The sequence below is a fragment of the Equus caballus genome, chromosome 4, assembly GCF_041296265.1.
Source record: "Equus caballus isolate H_3958 breed thoroughbred chromosome 4, TB-T2T, whole genome shotgun sequence".
Classification (NCBI taxonomy): Eukaryota; Metazoa; Chordata; class Mammalia; order Perissodactyla; family Equidae; genus Equus; species Equus caballus.
The window spans coordinates 66,291,158-66,310,129 of NC_091687.1; the positions used below are offsets into that span (position 1 = coordinate 66,291,158).

At 42.3% G+C, this 18,972-nt stretch overlaps 1 protein-coding gene across 1 annotated transcript; it reads left to right on the forward strand.

Annotated features, from left to right (window-relative positions):
- The first annotated feature begins 1,160 nt into the window (after positions 1-1,160).
- On the forward strand, positions 1,161-18,310 carry PPP1R17 (protein phosphatase 1 regulatory subunit 17). The gene is made up of 5 exons (XM_001499697.6): positions 1,161-1,559; positions 5,944-6,061; positions 9,520-9,672; positions 11,060-11,212; positions 17,039-18,310. Exons 2-5 carry the CDS (start codon positions 5,980-5,982, stop codon positions 17,116-17,118), a joined length of 468 nt encoding a protein of 155 aa, XP_001499747.3. The 5' UTR covers positions 1,161-1,559; positions 5,944-5,979; the 3' UTR covers positions 17,119-18,310.
- Positions 18,311-18,972: the final 662 nt, after the last annotated feature.

Here is an 18,972-nt window from a genome sequence, read left to right on the forward strand (position 1 = left end):
TCCCTCAACATCTGGGTGTCTCCCTGTCCAGCCAGGAGCATCACCTTTTGGCTGCTTCCATCTCTATCCAGGAGATTCCAATAAGGACCAAGACAAACTGGATCAATCAAGGAAGCCTACTCTCTACTGATTTGTTACCAAGGCCTCTGAAGAAATTCTAACCCTAGGAATCAACCTCAGAATTGGTTTATTATGGTTCTAGCCCTATTATTTGGGATGCTGGCAAGGGGAAAGGAGGCATCGACTAACTCAAAAGCAGTGACTACCAGGTAGCTGAAGCCAATGAGGGGCTTCTCGGGACCTACACTGCATGTGACCTCAGGAAGGAAACAAAACAACACGCAAGGATGGCGCTCATACCTCTTCTGTGAGAATCTGTCTCTTGAGTGTCATTGGCAGGTGGCCTCCTGGCTGCCCTCAGAGGTCTCAAGCCCTTCCAGTCTGTGCTGATCCTTTCCTGATCCCCTAGACTGACCTCCCTGCTCTTGATGCCCAAACCAGTGACTACAAACAGCTGCTTTTCTAGTCAGCACAGGACGTCTCCTCCAGCTAGCTTACCCAGAACACAGACCCTTCTTCTCCATCCGACAGCATATCAAACCCCCGACCATTGCTTCAACATCCTTTGGCCCCACGCCCTTCCTGGAGTGCAAATGGATGCCTCATACTGGAACATTTGGCTTAGTTCCTTTGAAGGAGTAAACTTTTCCCGGCCTCCAGGCCCCAACCTATGTAGTGAGGGTTGCTTTCTTTGCTATGTGCTATTTCTCTCTGAAATACTCTCTTTAGTGAACAGCACTGCAAAGTGGTTAAGAGCATGAACCCTAGCCTTCATTTGTCCAGTTAAAACCCTAACCTTACCACCATTTACTAGTGGTGAAACCTTGGGCCCCAGGTTCCCCATCAGTGAAATGGGCATGAAGACAGTAGTTTATCTGGCAAGGCTGTCATGCTTATTAAATGAGTCGCTATGTGCCAAGAAGAGTGCCTGGCACATGGGAAGCCTAATGTAAATGTCAGCAATTGCTACTATTCTTCTTCTCATCATGATACTGCTCTGAGAGGCAGCAGTGGTGAGTGGAATTCCTCTGAGTTTAAACTCAAATAGATTTGAGGGTTAAAATTAGCAGTGGCACCTTTTAGGCAAGCCACTTAACCTCACTTTGCCTCAGTGTCTATATTTGCAAAGTCAGGCCTAAAAAACCTACTGCATAGGGTTGTTGTTATAGGGATTAAAGGATCTAGCTGGTTTGTCTGGATTTCTCTGGCCTTGCACACTAGATACTCAAAGCACAACTCTGTGTATTGTGTTTTTGTAGTGGACGGTTATTGCAGTTGAGAGTAGTGGCAGAGAGATTAGTCCTCCTTCCCTCTCCATCCCCCTTGCCCTGGCGCCTGAGAAACAGAGCATCCCCATGGCAACAGCGGCAGCTGGTCCCTTGATAAGAGGAGCTGGAGCCCGGCAGCAGCAGCCACTGCACAGAGGAGCCAGCCCAGCTTCAGGGAGGAAGCGCACACTCCCATCTCTCGCCTTCTCATCCCAGTGCTTACATTGATCGGTAAGTGATTCGGATTTTTACTCCAAGAACTTTTGTAGTGAGAAAAGCGAGTTTCCAATAAGTTGCAGCTTCTTTATGGTTACTGGGACAAGGAAGGCTGCAGCTGGTGACGTGTGGGGCACAGAGTTGGGGGATTGGGGTGTGTCTTCTGGAGCAAGGCTAGGGCTGGATGGAGAGCAGGAAAAGTCACCACTTTTAAGTCATTTTTCCAAAGGAGGTGGAGTCCTGAGTTCTGTAAGAGCCAGAGTTCTCGCAAATTAAATGGCAAAGTTTCAAGACGAACATTGGTGTATCTGTATATTTGCACCACAGCGTGGAGAGGCTTGTAATCCAGGCCTGGGGAAAGTGTGCTTATCAAAAACACCTCTCCATGCCCCTCTTCAAGGAAGAGCCCTCCTCCAGGAATACTGCAAACTGAGGCCTTCTGAATGAACAAAGCTGATTTTAAAACGTGGTACTTTTTGACCTGAATTCAATCCTCAGGTTATAAAGAGATTTGAGAAAGGATATGACTTTTATGTAAGCAGAGGATCCTTGACCCAGACACCACATTGGGCTGTGGACATAACCTTCTAAGTTTTTATTCCATCCAGTGAATCCTGGCCTGATTCCTTCGGAGAAATTCTTTAGAATGCCGTAGGACTAAGCTAAATGTCAGCTGTCTCCTGAGAAGCAGTATTACCATGTTCCAAAGACTCGGAAATGGGTATTCTGTAGTTGGTTTGTACCTTAGATTATTCTAATTTCATCATTTGCTTCAGAAAAGCCTAGAGATGGGACGAGGAAATGATCCCAGTAGTTCAATTTAGATATACGTGTTATAATCAAAAGGGGAAGACTGAACAAGCAAAGAAGGCAACTCACATTTCTTGAAGTGTTATCATGAGCTAGGATCTGGGCTGGGAGCTTTACACACATTGTATTGTTAATACCATCAACAACCCTGGAGTAGAGCCACTATCATACCCATTTTACAGATGTGGAAACTAAGTTTCCAAGAGGACATATAGCTTTCCCAAGTTCACCCAGCTAGAGAGTGGTACAAGCAACCAAACATTTGTTTCTACCTCTTATCACGTCACAGCACCAAATGCTTATTCAGCGAGGAATTTCTTGTCTATGAGTTAAACCTCAATGTTTAACCGCCAACTGAGAAAGCTACTCAGTGTTAAGAGAAAGGACAAAATGCCCAGACCAGTTTATAACCTCAAACTGAACTGACCAATCTTTTTTAGCTGCAGAAATAGCACTATTGTCCTCCTAAAATAGGACCTAGCTGAGAGCTAGTGGAGGCAGCCTTCCCGAAACATGACCCCAGCTTCAGCAGGCTGCTCTGGTATGTCTGTCCTCCTGCAGCTTAGTGGGTTTCCCTTCCCAGCACCCAGTTCTCTGAACCTTTCACTTCCTGTTCTCAAAAGAGAAGTTGACCTTTTGACATCAATAGCCCCGGAGAATTGTGACATCAGTTAAACGATGAGAAAATTAATACAGACCCACAATCCTTCATTTTCTGGCTCAGAAAACTGAAAAAGTCTGAAAAAGGAAAGTTTTTTGTTGTTGTTAAGTTCAGTGTAAATTCATTTGGTAGCAAAACCTGACCTGGAAGGATATGAATCTTTCTATAGTCTTTATTTACGTCATTTAGTGCAAGTATTCATATTTTTGCTGCAGAAGTAATGGCTGAGACCCTTCTGGGGGTGTTACATAATAAAAATTTCCTGATTTCCACAGCCCGTGTGGCCCTAGCTTTTCAGGTGAGGGTGGGCAGTCTGATATGGACCATCACAGGGGCGATCCAAGACTGACTATGTGAGGGTTAAAATTCAGAGACCACATGGAACAAATAAGCAGCAAGATAATTGTAAAGGGCCACACATCTTTGTACCAGAGAACAGTGTATAAAGCAGCCCCAAAGCATCTCTGAAGGCCCTCGTCCTTTGGTTGGAATCTGAAGACCCAGGGGCTGGGCATCCAGGTATGAAAGGAAGAGCTGGTGCTTTAGAAAGTTCCCAAATTACAGCAAGCTGTTGAGGGAGATGATGAAACTTCCCCGGGACAGCTGACAAGAGCAGAGTCCCTTCACTGATGCTGGGGGAGACTGAACTAAAGAGAAGAGTGCATGGGCAGAGTCAGGAATAGGAAGCAGAAATATTCCATTTCTTAGTTCAAGAATTAGACCGGCTCATGTCTTACAATGGCTCAATCAGACAGCACCCCTTCTCACTGAGGATAGAAATGGGGGGTGGATAGAGAATGGGGTCATCTCACACTAGTATTCAACAGGCAGGCGAAATGACAGTTGTGAATGAGATGATGCTAAATTCTATGAGGTAGATACTATTATCCCTATTTTACAGATAAGAAAACTGAAGGTACGAAGGCAGGGCAGAGAGGGACATATGTCCCTAGTGCCCATCTATGGACGCACCATAAAGGTGCTGGCCTTTGCAGATTCTATCATAGCAGCCATAGCTTGTAGGGGAAAAGGTCAAAAATTATTATGTTTCACTTGGGCTCCATTTACCTTCCTTATATCATTGAGATTTAGCTACTTCATTAATGTGACATGGCTTTTTAGTTTAAGAGCTGAGATTTAACCTGGATCTCTTTGACTTGAAAGCTCAGATTCAAATTAAATAACCAGCTTTTGAACACATAGGAGTAGCCATGTGGCCCAAGTTTAAAGAACAGCTTACCTTAGGTTGGAGAGAAGGAGACGCGTACTATTGCCATCCAGGACCTAGAGTATAAGGCAGGAGGCCTGAGTTCAAACCATGACTTTGACTCTAAGTGTATTACTAATGGCAGGTCATTTTAACCTCTTTGACCCTCAGTTTCCTCTTCTGGAGAATGGATGTTTTGACTAGATCCTCCATGGGTTGATTTTCAACACAAAGTCTATGACACATCCATGACTTTCTGCCCAAAGAGGAGGAAGACTCGTTAAGGAGGTGCACAGGCCATATTCGAGGCTGTACCTTTGCCTCTAGACCTCAGCACTGAGCCCACTCATCCCCACTGGGGGTCTCAGAGCTTTCCTCTCTGCTCAAGCAGGTGGGGGCTGGCAACTCAGGTTAACAGCGTACTTCCTTATGGTCCCAGGGAGTTGGCAGTCTCTATACAAACACTAAAAACAATGGTCTAAATTGATTTCTGCTGAAGTCACTCAGTACAATCAGTCTGCTCAGAGTGACACTAAAAGCCGGGCTCAAGTAATCTATTAATGGCTCCATCTGCTATGCAATGATCTCAGCTTATAGGGGGAGAGGCCCTCCAGCCTTCTTGGAGAAAACTGGCTTATTCCTCAGAAGACAACTGAGTTGAACTAATTCTGTGAGCTTGAAATGTTAACGCAACTGGTCTGTGTGTTCATCTGCCTGCCAGTGATCCAAGAATCTCAAGAAAAGAGGATCAGTTGGGTCATTTTAATCAAATTCCTCTCCAACCATTCTTGCTGTGGTAGGACATAAGTAATAAATTATCTGAAAGAAGCAGACGCTAATGAAGATTTCCTATAAATCTCATCTAATGCATTTCTTATTCAGACCTGACATATGTCCATTCTGGATTTCCACTCCTCCTGCACAATGGCTACAACTAATAGCTCTGAAAAGTTCAATGGATTTGTGGTTTAGGAAAGACGGGTGATGAGGGGAGGTGAAAGGGAAACAGACTTGCTCTGATGTCAGAATTCTCTAGGGGAAAAAGTAATAAAGATCCATTTCAAGACCTAGATTTCTTTCCTACCACATCTTCACCACCATTGTAATGAGGAGAGAGAGGAAGTCTCATTACTTTATGGTTACAGCATGTAATGGTAGAAAACCAGAAGCCTGGTTCAGTTTGGCTTCAAAGGATTAACTGCCTTAAGAGACTTGGGTAACTAATGGAAGTCTGCAGGACTAAATTTGGATTCAGGGTTGGCTATTTAATAGATGTGTGACTAAATAAGTTAATTCGATTTTCTGAGCCTCAGTTTCCTCATCTGTAAAATAGGCATAATGCTGCTTTGCAGAAATCAACAGAGAAAATGGAGACAAAGTTTAATCAAGATTTCTAGTAACTCTTAGCTAACTCATTTCTAATTCAGACTTGACAGGTGTTCACTCTGAAACTCCCACAGTGCTTCTGAGAGAGGACAAATATTGAACATTTGATACATGACAATTACTGATAAATCCATGTGCATGTGTGCATGTGTGTGTGTGTGCATGTGGTTCATTTATTTTGGCTTAAATCTTGTTAGATTTTCTAGTGGCTAAGTGTAAGAAGCAGACTTAAAAATTAGAATTGAATTGCTCAATGCTCAATAAATATATTTATTTAGTAAGTGAGTGAATGAGCAGAAGACACACAAATGGACTTGTTTCTCATTCTTCTGTAGTGCTGGAGAAGAAATACAAACAACAACCCTCCTTTGATGATGTCCACTGAGCAAATGCAGCCACTGGAGCTCTCGGAAGACAGACTGGACAAGCTTGACCCTCACTGCAACCACTTAGGTAAATGCTTGAGGGTGAATTCAGTAGAGGAAGTCAGAGAGTGTCTCTGCCATTTGGTTTGCAGGCGAGTCAGAAGGAGGTCTCCTGAAACCTGATAGTTTCTGCCTTCTGGTTACAGCCAACGCCAGATGGACAGGCAAACAGCCACAGGTCTGTGGGCTCTGCCATGTAAATATTAGCTGAAGCACTGGAGAGAAGTTCATTAGAGTTAAAAAAGAGAGAAAAGGCATTGTCCTCTTTTCTGGGTCTGTCAGAGTCCCAGACAGAGCGTTTTTGAGGCAGTAAATGGAATGTGGTGCTGTAGCTTGTTTCCAGTATTTCCCGGCACACTTACACCCCATGTGCAGTGCCAATAAAATATTTCAAATATCTCTCTTTGCCTATCAAGACAGAATTTTAAATAGCCTTTTTCTGCTTTATTGTCAATCTGTTTCCTTTCCAGAACTGACTTTTTGCATAACCTTTGTAATGAAAATACCAGAAACATTTCTGCCTTTACCCATTTCTAAAAATGAGACACTCAGACTTTTGATGGATGGGCCTTTTGCATATTCATAGCCTTTGTTTATGCCTCTCCTGGTTATGACTTGCCCCCCCCTTTGCCTCTCCCCTCTCCCCATTTGCCATCAAGATATTTTATGTTTGGGATTTCTCCAAAAATGGGAAAAAGTGCAATTGAAGTAAAAGTCAGAATTGAAGCAAATGCTTTGCTCTCTGTACTGTACACTGAGTTGCATCCTGGGGTCAAATGGTGACCCATGATTGGTCAATATCCAGCCAGTACCTCCAGAAACCACTCAGCTGGGAAGCACCCATTCTCAACAATGTTCATTTATTCACCAAATGTCTGTGGTATGTATAATATGGGGGAAAATTAACTGTGTTATGTGGTAACAAATTTTTATAATTGCTTTTTCAGCCATGCATTAAGATACATAGTCTCAAGAGCCTGGGTTTAATCCTGATCTCACAACCCACCAGGCGTGTAAGCTCCAGCCTTTTAGCTGGCCTTCCATACCTCAATGCTCTCATCTGCAGATTGAGGATAATAGTATACCTTCCTTGTGGGCTTGGGTGAGAACTGAATGAGATAATGTGTTCAGTGTTGATATGAATATTTAACAACCAGTAAAACACGGGCATTGACAAGCCAGAAGTGGTGTTGGTCCACCGTATGCACTAGGATGATGTGAAATCACCTAGTATATAAGACGTACTCATAAAGTCCCCTTCTCACCTCCTTTGCGTGTGTGTATAAACTTAAAAGCGTATATTCCAATGCTTTACACAAAGTATGATCTCAATAAATGTTCAGTAAATTGAAATGATTCAGTGAAATTATTAAAATCCTTTAGGAGAAAGAAAATATGTTACTATTAAATAAGGCTAAAGAGAATGAAACTATTTGATGTTTTTCGTTATGCATAATGATCTTTTGATGATGTAGGCATAATGATGTATGGTCACTAAACATTTCTAATGGTGGATTCCTCATGCATATTGAGTTTCTAAAACAAAGAATCATTCAGACACAAGTCCAGCAGACCAGAAGCAACTTGAAAGCAAGGACCATTTCTTACTTGCCTTTTTGCTCCTAGAATCTAGCTCAAGTCCTGCATACAGTAGGAGCTTAATCAAGATTTATTGACTAAATAAATGAATTAATGAATGAACAGGCTATGTCTAGATGTACAAAACTGAAGTGAAAAAGTTTGACGCACTTAATCTTCAATGTTTTAAAGAAATTGACCTGAATATTTTCATTTAAAAAAAAGAGAGAAAGCAACGAAAGAAGGAGGGAGGGAGGGAAGAAGGGAAGAAGAGAAAAAGGAAGGAAGGAGGGAAGAGAGAAAGGAAGGAAGAAAGAAGGAAGGGAAAAGATCAGATTAATTTCTGCATTTCCCCCAAATTCATTCATAGTTATAAATCTAGCCAGATTGCATCCAGGCCATAGTGAATTTCCGGAGAAGACAAATAGCTTCATTGCCTTGTGGCTCCTTTGAATCCCAACGGAATAGCTCCTTATACATAATATGTTTGAGTTTATTCATTAAGCATACTTTCAACAAATATTTATTCATTGGTGCTAAGGAGATAAAAGACAAGATACCTCTCATCAAAGGGGGCAGAGAAGACATATGCAGAAATAATAACTAGATCACCCTTCAAAGGTGTTACATCAGCAAAAATGTTATGGATATTCAGAAAGTGAGAACGGACACCTAGGACTCGGGTTAGTTAAAAAAGACTTATGAGATGGGGGACTTTCCTCTGGGCCTTGCGGAAGGTGTTATGGGGTGAGCAACGGCCAGAGTGGACATTTTTTGAGGATCTGAAATACATCAAATGTATCAAGTGCTTTATCAACGTTGATAAATTTAGTTCTGTCTCTCTATCTCTTGTACACACACACACACACACACACACGTGTGCACACACACATCACATACACACACACTGATTTAATATTATCCCCACTTTAAAAGTTGAGAGAATATTAAAGTTCCTAGAAATTAAGACCCAAGTTCTCAGAATTAATGCGTTACAGAGTCAGGATTTGGACTCAGATCAGTCTAACTCTCCTTCCTCACCCATTCAATATGCATTTATTGGAGAGAGAGGAAATCAAAAATAAAATTATTGACAGGATATGATCCTTCATCTCCAAGAAGGCTCTGTCTAGAACAGGAGATAAATCCTTATAGAATGACCAAATGCCAGAACAGTGACAAAGCTCAAAGGAGAGCAGTGTAAACAAAAGTGTAAAGGTGTAAGATGGAGCAGAGAAAATACTTCAAAGGGCAAGGAGTGATCAGATCGTCTGACGGACATGATGCAGACTCCAGGCTTCAAAAGCTCTCCTGAGGGAATGCAGGAGACTGAAGAAAGCAAAGAGATAAATAAGAAGGCAAGAGGACCTGAGATTAGGATGGACAAAGAGATTTGCAAAGCAGGGCGGCAGCAAGAAGACCGATGCTGAAGTGCAAGTGTGACTCAGCTGGCGGGTGAGGAATTCACCAAGAGCCTTCTACAAGAACGAAGAGAGCATAAGGTTCTGTACTGCCCTCAGGGTCTCTAAAAAGAGCAAGCCTTGATCAAAGGAAATTGAAAGGGAGCATTTAGCCCAGAGAACCTGTTCTCTCCACAGAAATTTAACTCACACCCACTCTGTGGCTTGCCTAACTCCATTTTAACGTTCCTCCTTGCCTTGATTATCCATCCCATTTGAGTTCTCTTCCTTTGGAGTTTTACAGAATTCTAGTTTTCCTTTTTATTATATGTATTCTTGCAGGGCTACGAAACTCCTCTGTCAAAGAAGCCAAAGTAAATCAATGCTTTTCCTTTTCACACCCAATGTCTTCTGCCCCATCATCAGATCTAATTGGAAACCAACCAGTTTGTCACTAGCCCTTACTCATGTCTTATTCTTTTCTTTCTTTGCATCCTGTCAAAATCAGATGATCTTTCAGACCAGTTCATTCAGGACTGTGATCTCAAAAAGCAGCCAAGAAAGGGAAAAAATGTACAGGTCACCCTGAACGTTGAGTCAGACCAAAAAAAGCCAAGAAGAAAAGATACCCCCGCCCTGCACATCCCGCCTTTTATACCAGGTAACAACAATGATGTCAGTTTTCACATCTGTAAAGGAGAACCGCTTGTCACTAGATCATATTGGTCTTAAAATTTTTTCCTTAAATAGTGGGGTGTTTTTTAATCATTGGTACAATTTCTGCATACGTCTTAGTTACAATACGGCCAGCTGCTATAACAGATTATTAGTGGCAGAATACAGCACAAGTTTATTTTTCACTTACCAATAGTGGAAGTTGGGGGTGAGGGGGGACGGGCTCTCCTCTAAACAGTCATTCAGGGACTGAGACTGATGGAGGTTGGGACATCAGCAGCACATGCCTTCCAAAGTCACCGTGAGCATCATCAACATCCAGCGTCTCAAGCATCAGGGGAAGGGAGGGGAGGTAGACTGGAGGATTGACGGATGTACAAGTGTCACACCTCCCTTCCTTCAGTCACAGGCCTCACCTGACTACCAGGGAGGCTGAGATATGGAGCCCAGCTGTGTGCCCAGGAGGAAAGCAAACCAGTTTGGTGAACAGCTAACTTGTCTCTATAACAACCTTGCAAGTGACATGTGACACTCTCTTGTTCCCAGAAGTTTTATTTTGTCTTACTTCCTTTTCTCCTTCCCCCCAGATCATTTATGCAACATCCTCTCTATTCACAGTCCACTCAGGGGGATACAAAACAAATAGAACACGGAGCTTTCTAGGAAGGAACTTTTAGTTTTATAAGAAATTACAGAAGCACATAAATAGGTGAAATATGCAGTAAGAAGTAACATCGTAGTGGAGCTCCTTAGATAAGGACCCCAGGAGCTCAGTCTGGGCAGTAAATTGTGGAAAGTTTTATAGAGGAAGCTGTTTTTAGAGAGTTTGTAAATAATGGAGAAAAATTTCACATGTATAAGAGAGGTGAGAAGGCACCTGTCTCACCTCTCTCAGAGGTGAGAGGGTAGAGTTAGAGAACTAATCAGTTTGACTTGACTTAATCATCGAAGAGTGCATCACGTGGCTTGCAGAACAGCAAATGATCCATCGCCCTGGCGAGGATGGACTTTGGAGGCTGACAAACCTGGGTTCAGCTCCTGGCTCTGACACCTATGAGGTGCTTTATTATGGGCACATTTCTTTGTCTCACTCTCCTCAAATATGTGAGGGTGATAATAATATTTAATTGCTCAGGGTTTTGTGAGGCTAAAATGAAATCAGTCACGTAAAACCCTTTACAGAGAAGATGTTCTCTAGTGTGGCCTCCATAGACACTAATTCTTATTACAAAATAAACTTTTATTAAAATAAGTTTGAAAAGATATATTGACTACCACCACCAGGTATATTTGCAAATATGGATGCACAGGGCTTGTGTATTAGGATATATGGGTTTGATCCTGTTTCTCCCTCTGTTCCCCTAACCATGCAGGTGTGTTTTCAGAGCAGTTAATTAAAAGATATGATGTCCAAGAGAGACATCCAAAGGGCAAAATGAGTCCAGCTCTTCATAACACTGACCTGGAACAGAAAAAGCCAAGGAGAAAAGACACACCCGCCCTCCATACGCCCCCCTTTGCAGCAGGTAAAAGAACTGGTGCAGGGCATTTGCAGGGGGTGATGAGAACAGGTCAAGAGCCTCACCGTCTGGATGTACCACCGGTATGGCCTTTGTCCTGGCCCAGCAATCTGTGCTGCACAGAAATGCTCTGGGGAGGAGCATTTACTGCTGTCTTTCACGTTTACCTTCCTTGGAACTTCCCCCAGGGCTGACTTGGAGATGGGGGAGGGTCAGAGCATGACTCATGCTTCAGCAGAACTGGTCAAATTCACTGAGCCAATGAAATAGAAATGTCAGTGGGTCCTTGAGAAGAGTGGAAATACCCTCCTCCCCAGTCTTCCATGGATCACGCATCCTATGGCTGATGGCTGATTCTCCCAAGATGCCTAGATATGTTGACCAAATCGTCAAAACAAGGGAAAGAGAAAGGGAGAGGGAGAGGGGGAGAAAGAGAGATGCAGAAATAATAATAACTATCGTATTGTGTGCCAAATAAAACGAAAAAATCTTGCTGACCTCTGTGCACAACCCCAGGCTATATGGTAGTCAGTGTGTGAGGAATAGTCTTGTCCTTGAGAAAGTTCTGCACAATTGGAGAATAAGACAGGTACATTCATGATTAGAGTATAAGGCAGTGTGCGTGTGTGTGTGTGTGTGTGTGTTTTATACAGATGGTTGGCGGAGCAGGGGTGGGGAATGGCAGAGGAGAAAATGTACTAATGTTTATTGAGTCTCTACTAAATGTTAGGTACTGAGTTTGACATGTCTCGTGGATTTTTAAAAGTCAACTGAATGATACAACAAAGTAGCTATTATCTCTCTTTACAGGTAAAGAAATTAATAGAGAATTTAAATAATTTAGTCACTCTAAAGTCTTATGTGGATGAAATTGATGGATGGATAGCTTATTGGCTAATTGGTTAGGTCGATGATCAGATGATTAGATGGATAGATGAATGAATCAAATTATACTCAAGATCAAGCACTACGACGTGGCAGAGCTGGGGCTCTAACCCAGGTCTGTCTCGCCTGTGGGCAGTTTTTCATTGTACTTGGCTTTGGTTTAGACTTTTAGCCTTATATCTGCCTAGAAGGGACACTTTTGGGAGGAGATGAGATTTGGTTGTTATTACAAAACCATGTTTCCCCATTTATTTCATTTAACAAAGAAAAAAAAATTGAAAGACGGCTCAGAAAAAGACATCTTGAAAAGGCAGTCAGGGGTGCAGACAGGGTCACTGATTTCCGAGGAGTGGAGGCAGGCAAGGAGGCATGGAGCATGGGGAGCCACTTCTCTGGAGAAATGGATCAAGGGCCAAAGGCGAGGGTCTGAACCTGCCTCAGCTATGATTCTCATAGGTTACATACATTCCTACATACACTGATTCTCCAACTCATCACACATTTTGCCCCAAGCTCTGCCTCTGTCAGGGTTGCAGTCACCTTTCAAGACTCAGCCAGCTCAAAGTCTCTACTAACAGAACCCTGCAAGTCCCGGGTGAATTGTTTCTATTCTGAACTACCTGTGTATTATACATGAATATGCAAATTCCAAGACAATGTCGTCTCTTTTTGTATTTTCCTTATTGTTCTTGTTGCTGTTATTGTAGCTGTTATTTAAATTGATTCATATTAATGACTTGTTTGATGAATTCATGGGAACTGGCCTGTGATAACCATATGTTGTGTTATTGACCTTCATGTCTAGTCCAGTCCCTTCTATATAGCAGTGCTCAATAAGTATCTATTGATTTGAAATTTTATTTGGCAATCACAGTTCTGCGGTTCCAAGTTCTCCATTAGGAGACTGATTATTTTCTACCCATTCTTGGGTTTGCTTTTATTAAGTCCTTCTAGGAGAAGACTTGGTAGAGGAACAAAAATATTTCTGAGCAGAAAGCCATCTTAGTACACAGCATTGGACATGAGTATTGGAGTCAGAAAGGTCTAGGTTTGATCTCTGGTTCTGTTCCATTCTAGCTTTGTGACTCTGGGCATCCAGCACAAACTGTAAGAGCCTCCTTCGTTTCATCCATCTCTGAAAGGAAGACCATAAAATCTGTCTCCCAGGATTGTTAACACAATTACATAAAGTATATAAAGCACTCAGCATAGCTCCTGGCTTATTGGAAAGTCCTCAATAAATGTCAATTCCCTTCCATTCTCTGCTCAACCTTATATTCTTTGAGATAAGTCAAACCGTTTCTGAAGGTGAGGATTTTCCTAGCCACTGTGTTTTACCTCTCCATACAAACCTGCTGATTCAAGGAATCTCCTAAAATGTTGAGCGTTGTTTATCTGGCAATGGATACTGCCTACATCCTAACATCTACATCCTAAGCGAGCAGCTCCCAAGTTGAACAAAAGTGTTTATCAGACAGTGCAAAGTACACAGAGCTGGAGAGGGGGGGCTGTATATCCATAGACTAAACACATTATGGAATTCCTTGAATCAGCAAATCTCTGTGTTGTGAGTATTTGCAATTAGAGATAGTGTTCTATGATTCTAACTTTTATTAGCATATTAGCTGAAGCACTTTATTTTTGAAGAGTCTTTTAGTATCTAAAGATTTGGCAGTAATCGAAATGCTAGTTAAGCTGATAAGGATAGAGCCTTCAGCAGATGTGCACAGACAGTCAGACTGGTTCTATTAAGGGTGTGGAGAGAAACTCAGACAAATACACTCTAGAGACATCTCCTCTCATTAGCCCTTGGTAAGTAAAGACTGGACAAGGATCTGCTCTCCCTTTTAAATCTCTCGCTAACTACCTTCATTCCCCTAGGTTAATGAGCTTACTTGACAGGTTCCAACTGCCAGACAACTCCTCAGTGAGGAGTCATGCAGGCTTTCTTCCCAGCCCAAGGTTTGCTCCCAACTTGGCCCACAGTTACCAGGGCCCCCCATCTTGGTGACTGCATGGCAGGGAGCATGGGGCTGTGATTGGTCAGATCTGAGTAGCTTAGACATGCTTAGGAAGGAGAGAAGCTTTTAGTTGAGGTCTGTGGCAAAAAGAACCAGGGAAACTAAAGAATAATGAGGCCGGAAGCGTTGAAGAGAAGCCTCCGGAAAATTGGCCCATGAGCAGTAAACGTTTGGAGATGAAAGCTCAATAATGTACTTGAAAGAAGGAGATTGATATGTCTTCCAAAAGTGACACTTCTTCTGACCTGCTGGGAATAGAGCATTCTCTCTGGTGTGGTTTACCGGGAGAGGGAGTGTCTTAGCCCTGGCTCCCTCAGATCAGAGGCACACTTCTGTAAACAGGAGACCAGCTTTAGACAGTGCTCTGGGTGGGATCATGGCCTCAAACAGCTTGCTCTGAGGCTAATTGGCCCTTAGAGATATTGGACTAACAGCTTTGGCCTTAAAAACACACCAAGCTCCAACAAGCGGCCAAGTTCTCTAAACCCTCCTACATAGAGAGTGGAAGCAAAGAAACCGACATTTTCTAAATCCCTCCCGTATTCCAAGTCCTGTCCTGATGTTAGAATATCCTTTGAGAATCTCACAGCTTAGTAGGGGAGACGGATGTATTGTCCAGTGATTCCTACAACGTGAAAAGTGCTTTAACAGAGGTTCAGGTAAGGTGTGGTTGAAGCAGAAAAGAATGTTGGCCTAAATCTCTCTAGCAGCAACATCCTCTATGGGAGATACAAATTATTTTTTCTATAATTTTAGGAGATGAAAAAACTGAGGCTCAGATAGATTAAGTGACCTGCTCAAAGATGAATGACCACTGACGGAAAGCTTTCTGGCTCTAGAGTACATTCTTTCAAGGACACACGTCTGCTCCCCACAGGAGAGCATGAGGATCAGGACTGGGTTAAACCAGGCAGACTAGTGTTTATCACACCTTGTTCATCTTCAAATGACCAGGGCTAACATATGAAGCATCAAGAACAAGAATGCAGTGACGACACATAGACAATACTGACTTAAGCCTCATCCTAAACAGTGATCATGAAATCAAGATTTTGATGAGCTACCATCTATTTTTTCATCATAAAACATTAAAATTCATGCTTACCTGTAGTAACACAAATGCTCGTTTGCTTTCCACTTGAAATTATCTCTTGCGTCCCCAGGGAAAGCCTAGCCCGCTTTGGGAAGAGCTGACCTTGATGATTTAAGAGGCTCCTCCCTTCCCTGAAATCCCAGGACTTTCTTTTTGTTTTTGGTCCAAATGCTTGTATGACTGGGTTTCAAGGATACCCAAAATAACCAGAAAATTGACAGGGATCTGGGAATTTAAAGGCTCTTGTGCACTTTGAATCTACCCAAATTTGATTTAATGTGAAAAGATATCAAGGAAGGGATCGAAAGTTTGGGAGTTCTCTTATCATGATAGCCTTAATTCCAAATAAAAATCCAAACCTTTACGCAGCTGGTATAAGAGAAAATGTCTCCCACTGTGTTTCGTAAGTGATTTATGCAAAAACCTTAGTTTCAGCCAGACTCTTGAAATTGTTTTTCTCCTCTAATAAATATCAGCTAATTGGTAAAAAACCAATATGAGCAAACTAGGAACCGAATCAAATGAATAGTCATTAAGATCAACACAGAGTTTTCATTAATTTGCCGCTGCTGAATGGAGTCTGGTGCTGTAGAAAGGCCTCTTGCGGTGCACAGCTCTCCTCCCTCAAGTTGAGATCTTTATGAAATGCTTCATGAGCTGAAAGGTCTCTAATTACGAGAAGGGTGGGAGGCGGTGCAAGGCAGTGGTGGGGAAACAAACCTGGCTGGCTGGAGTGGGATGACAGAAATCACGGAGAACTGGCGCTGAATCAGAGCTTTCTTTGTCTTTTGATTAAAATGGCCCTTCTTCACAATTTACGGGGTGAGCAGAACCACCCAGACCTCCTTGGAAGCTCTTTCCTGGGCTGATGAGTCCAGAAAATTGAGCTCAGGCTTCTGAATTTCAAAGACCAGTAAATTTTTTAAAGCAAAATAGTGTGGAGACCACCATAGGGATAGCATCTTTGAATTTTTCCTAGTAAGGATGCTAAAAAACAATCACCTGACAGCCCTAAAATTTCATAAAAGATAGAATATTTTAATCCCCCCAGAAGAACAACAATCATCTCAAAATAAAAAACAGCTTTTTAAACTGTAGCCACAGAGCTGTATGAAAAACTCACTGCACCTTCCTTATTTTCTCGTTTTGCTCTGAATCACGTAAAAGTTATCACCTACCAGCACTGACATTTAGACATGGCATGTTGAGAACCTCAGCTCAATATTTTCCCCAGGAGTTAGTAAAATGCGTTTAAATCTGACTTCATGAGGCTTACCAGTTCTTTTCAAAGGGAAAATAAACTAGAAAATTGTGAAAGAAAAGGAATAATTGACTTCTATTTGCTCGTGGATGTGGCACTATGCTAAGCATTGTTACATACTTCTTATTTCATTGTCACAGTAACTGTTTACATAAGTATCAGTGCCCTCATTTTACATAGGAGAATATTTAGGTGTGAAGGTGTTAACTGACCCAACGCAGATTGAGTGGCGGGGCATGAGCAATTGGACTCCAAAATCCGTATGCTTTCTATCTCATAGTGCTGCAAGCTGAGGAGCAGAACACAGAGAAGAGGATGAAGGTTGCCTCTGACTCCCAGGTTGAACATCCACTTGTTACCAGAGTGGTGTCCTCATTGAGCCACAGCTCCTCTGGGAAGGCCAAATGAGGCCACCCAGCTCCCTCTCTCTCTGTCGGCACCTTTAGCAGTTAGCTTTGTAGACACTAAAAGTTTCTGGGTTGCCATGCTCCTGTGTACTGTGTCTATGCTGTGAGGTTGTTTAATATTTTAATTAGAGGCACTTAATTGCAGATTTGTGCTTTGTTTTGCAGGTTTGACACTGCTCAGGGACGAGAGACCCAAAATGATCATGGAAGATGACGAAAAGGATGGTGATAAGATAGTTATTTAAAGATATTTCCCCTGAGACCACTTGTAAATAGGTTAGATTGGTTCCCTATGGTGGCCTAGAAAAAAATAGACTTGTTTCTGCTCTCATTTTGTCATAGTCTGCCTTTAAGATCCAGACACATTTTCCCCAGGGGGCATAGAGTATCAGATTGCCAGTCACCTCTTTTGTCTCTCTCTTCTTCCTTGAATCTGGTTTCTATTCCCACCTCTTGAATTTTCACTTTCCAGTGCAGTGGAAAGGAAGCAGATCATGCTAAACTAGGAGGTAAGAGGGAAAGCTTTAGTGTTTAGCTTGTTCCTCTTCTAGATCAATTCATGGAGCAAAGAACATGGATATGATGGGGATCTTTTATTTCTTGGCTTATGCTGCCGGGGAGGACTTGACTTAACATTATCCGAACACCAGTTCAGTGGGGGCTCCCTGTTACCAGTTAGGGAGGTGAGAATGTTTGGGTTCGAACCACTGATTGCTTTGGAGAACATGGACTTTTTCTTTTATTCTATCTCAAGAGTCCAAGTGTCTGTGGTGACATTTCTAAGATCCTTGTAACTAACACCCTAAAGATGAATACATGAACTGGGAAAGTCAACTCAGCCAACCCACCTTGGCTGAAAATACCAGAGGGAGAAAGTGCTGGTTTATATGGGAAGCTTAATAATGTATCTTATTTATTGTTATTTTTTTTAAACAGTTCTCAAACATGTTGTCCTGATATTTATGAGTTGTGTCACAAGTGAACTATTACTAATGATAGGTAAAATACCAATATTCGTGTTGAATTTACTTTTTAAAAAGTTAATTAAAGTAGATGGAAGGCCATTCCTGTATTTTTAGCATTCTCACTTACTTGGCCCCAATACCCTTTCTTGGATGGGAGGGAAAGAAAGACGTGGGGTGAGCTAGTGAGCAGGAGGCTATATATAACCCTGCCCCAGTCTGCAGTCTGTCGGTGCCACGGGAAGGTTTTGCATGAAGGCCTCATCCACCAGGTAATGGACATGGGGAAAAGTGAAGACTATTGTTCAAAGGTAGAAAAGTGGATATTTGAACAGATCTGCCTAAAAGTGGTCATTTGGAAACTCTGTCTATAGCCCGGCTCCAGTAGTTTGTTAATCCCTCTGTCTTTCTGTACTCTTCACAACAGTGGAAAAGATGCAGGATCCTGCTGGTAATAAAGATGCTTCTAACTACATCTCTATGTCTTGGTGCATTTCTCCTAAAAATATACTATTTATTTACAATTATAAAGACCAGAGGTTGCAAAAGAGACTTACAAAGGTTGTTTATTTATTTTTGACCCACAGATGTTTAAAAATGTTTGAACTAGCTGTTAATGCTTTATAATCTAATCAGGGGAATTTTCATAAAATTCTAGATTCTCTTGGAAAACACCTCAAGATCTGGCAACCTTAGACTTGACTAGAAACATGGCCACTGTCAGCTGGCTCTGAGCACTGGATGCCCTTTTCAAAGGAAAACACATTCTCCAGCTCGCCATCTGCCCCAGAGGGTGCATTTCACCCACTGACTTCACCCTCCAGCCTTCATGTTGAGTTTGGAGCCCCTGGTGAAGTTCTACACCTTGTGTTCCTAATGATTTCTTACCTCCTTGGTCCCAGTGCTCCACTTTCGCTCCTTATGGCCCCAATCACAGCTTTGGGTAGAAGGGAAGAAGACTGTGATCAAGCCGCTGGTGGAGGTATATGTGGTGAAACAGGCCACCATGAAGTCTTTATGAAGCCAAAAGCAGTTACAGGTATGTGGATAATAAGATTCTATCACCATCAGCAGCAATTTTACTAAAGAATTCTCTCTAAGAAAACACAGATGAACTCTCGTCCCTTCGGATTTGTA

Bases quoted from the DNA above. Each gene is read 5' to 3' on its own strand.
- PPP1R17 (XM_001499697.6), top strand. From the start codon at position 5,980: ATGATGTCCACTGAGCAAATGCAGCCACTGGAGCTCTCGGAAGACAGA. The intron at 6,062-9,519 runs GTAAATGCTTGA...TGTCAAAATCAG, and splicing joins CCCTCACTGCAACCACTTAG to ATGATCTTTCAGACCAGTTC. The intron at 9,673-11,059 runs GTAACAACAATG...CTAACCATGCAG, and splicing joins CATCCCGCCTTTTATACCAG to GTGTGTTTTCAGAGCAGTTA.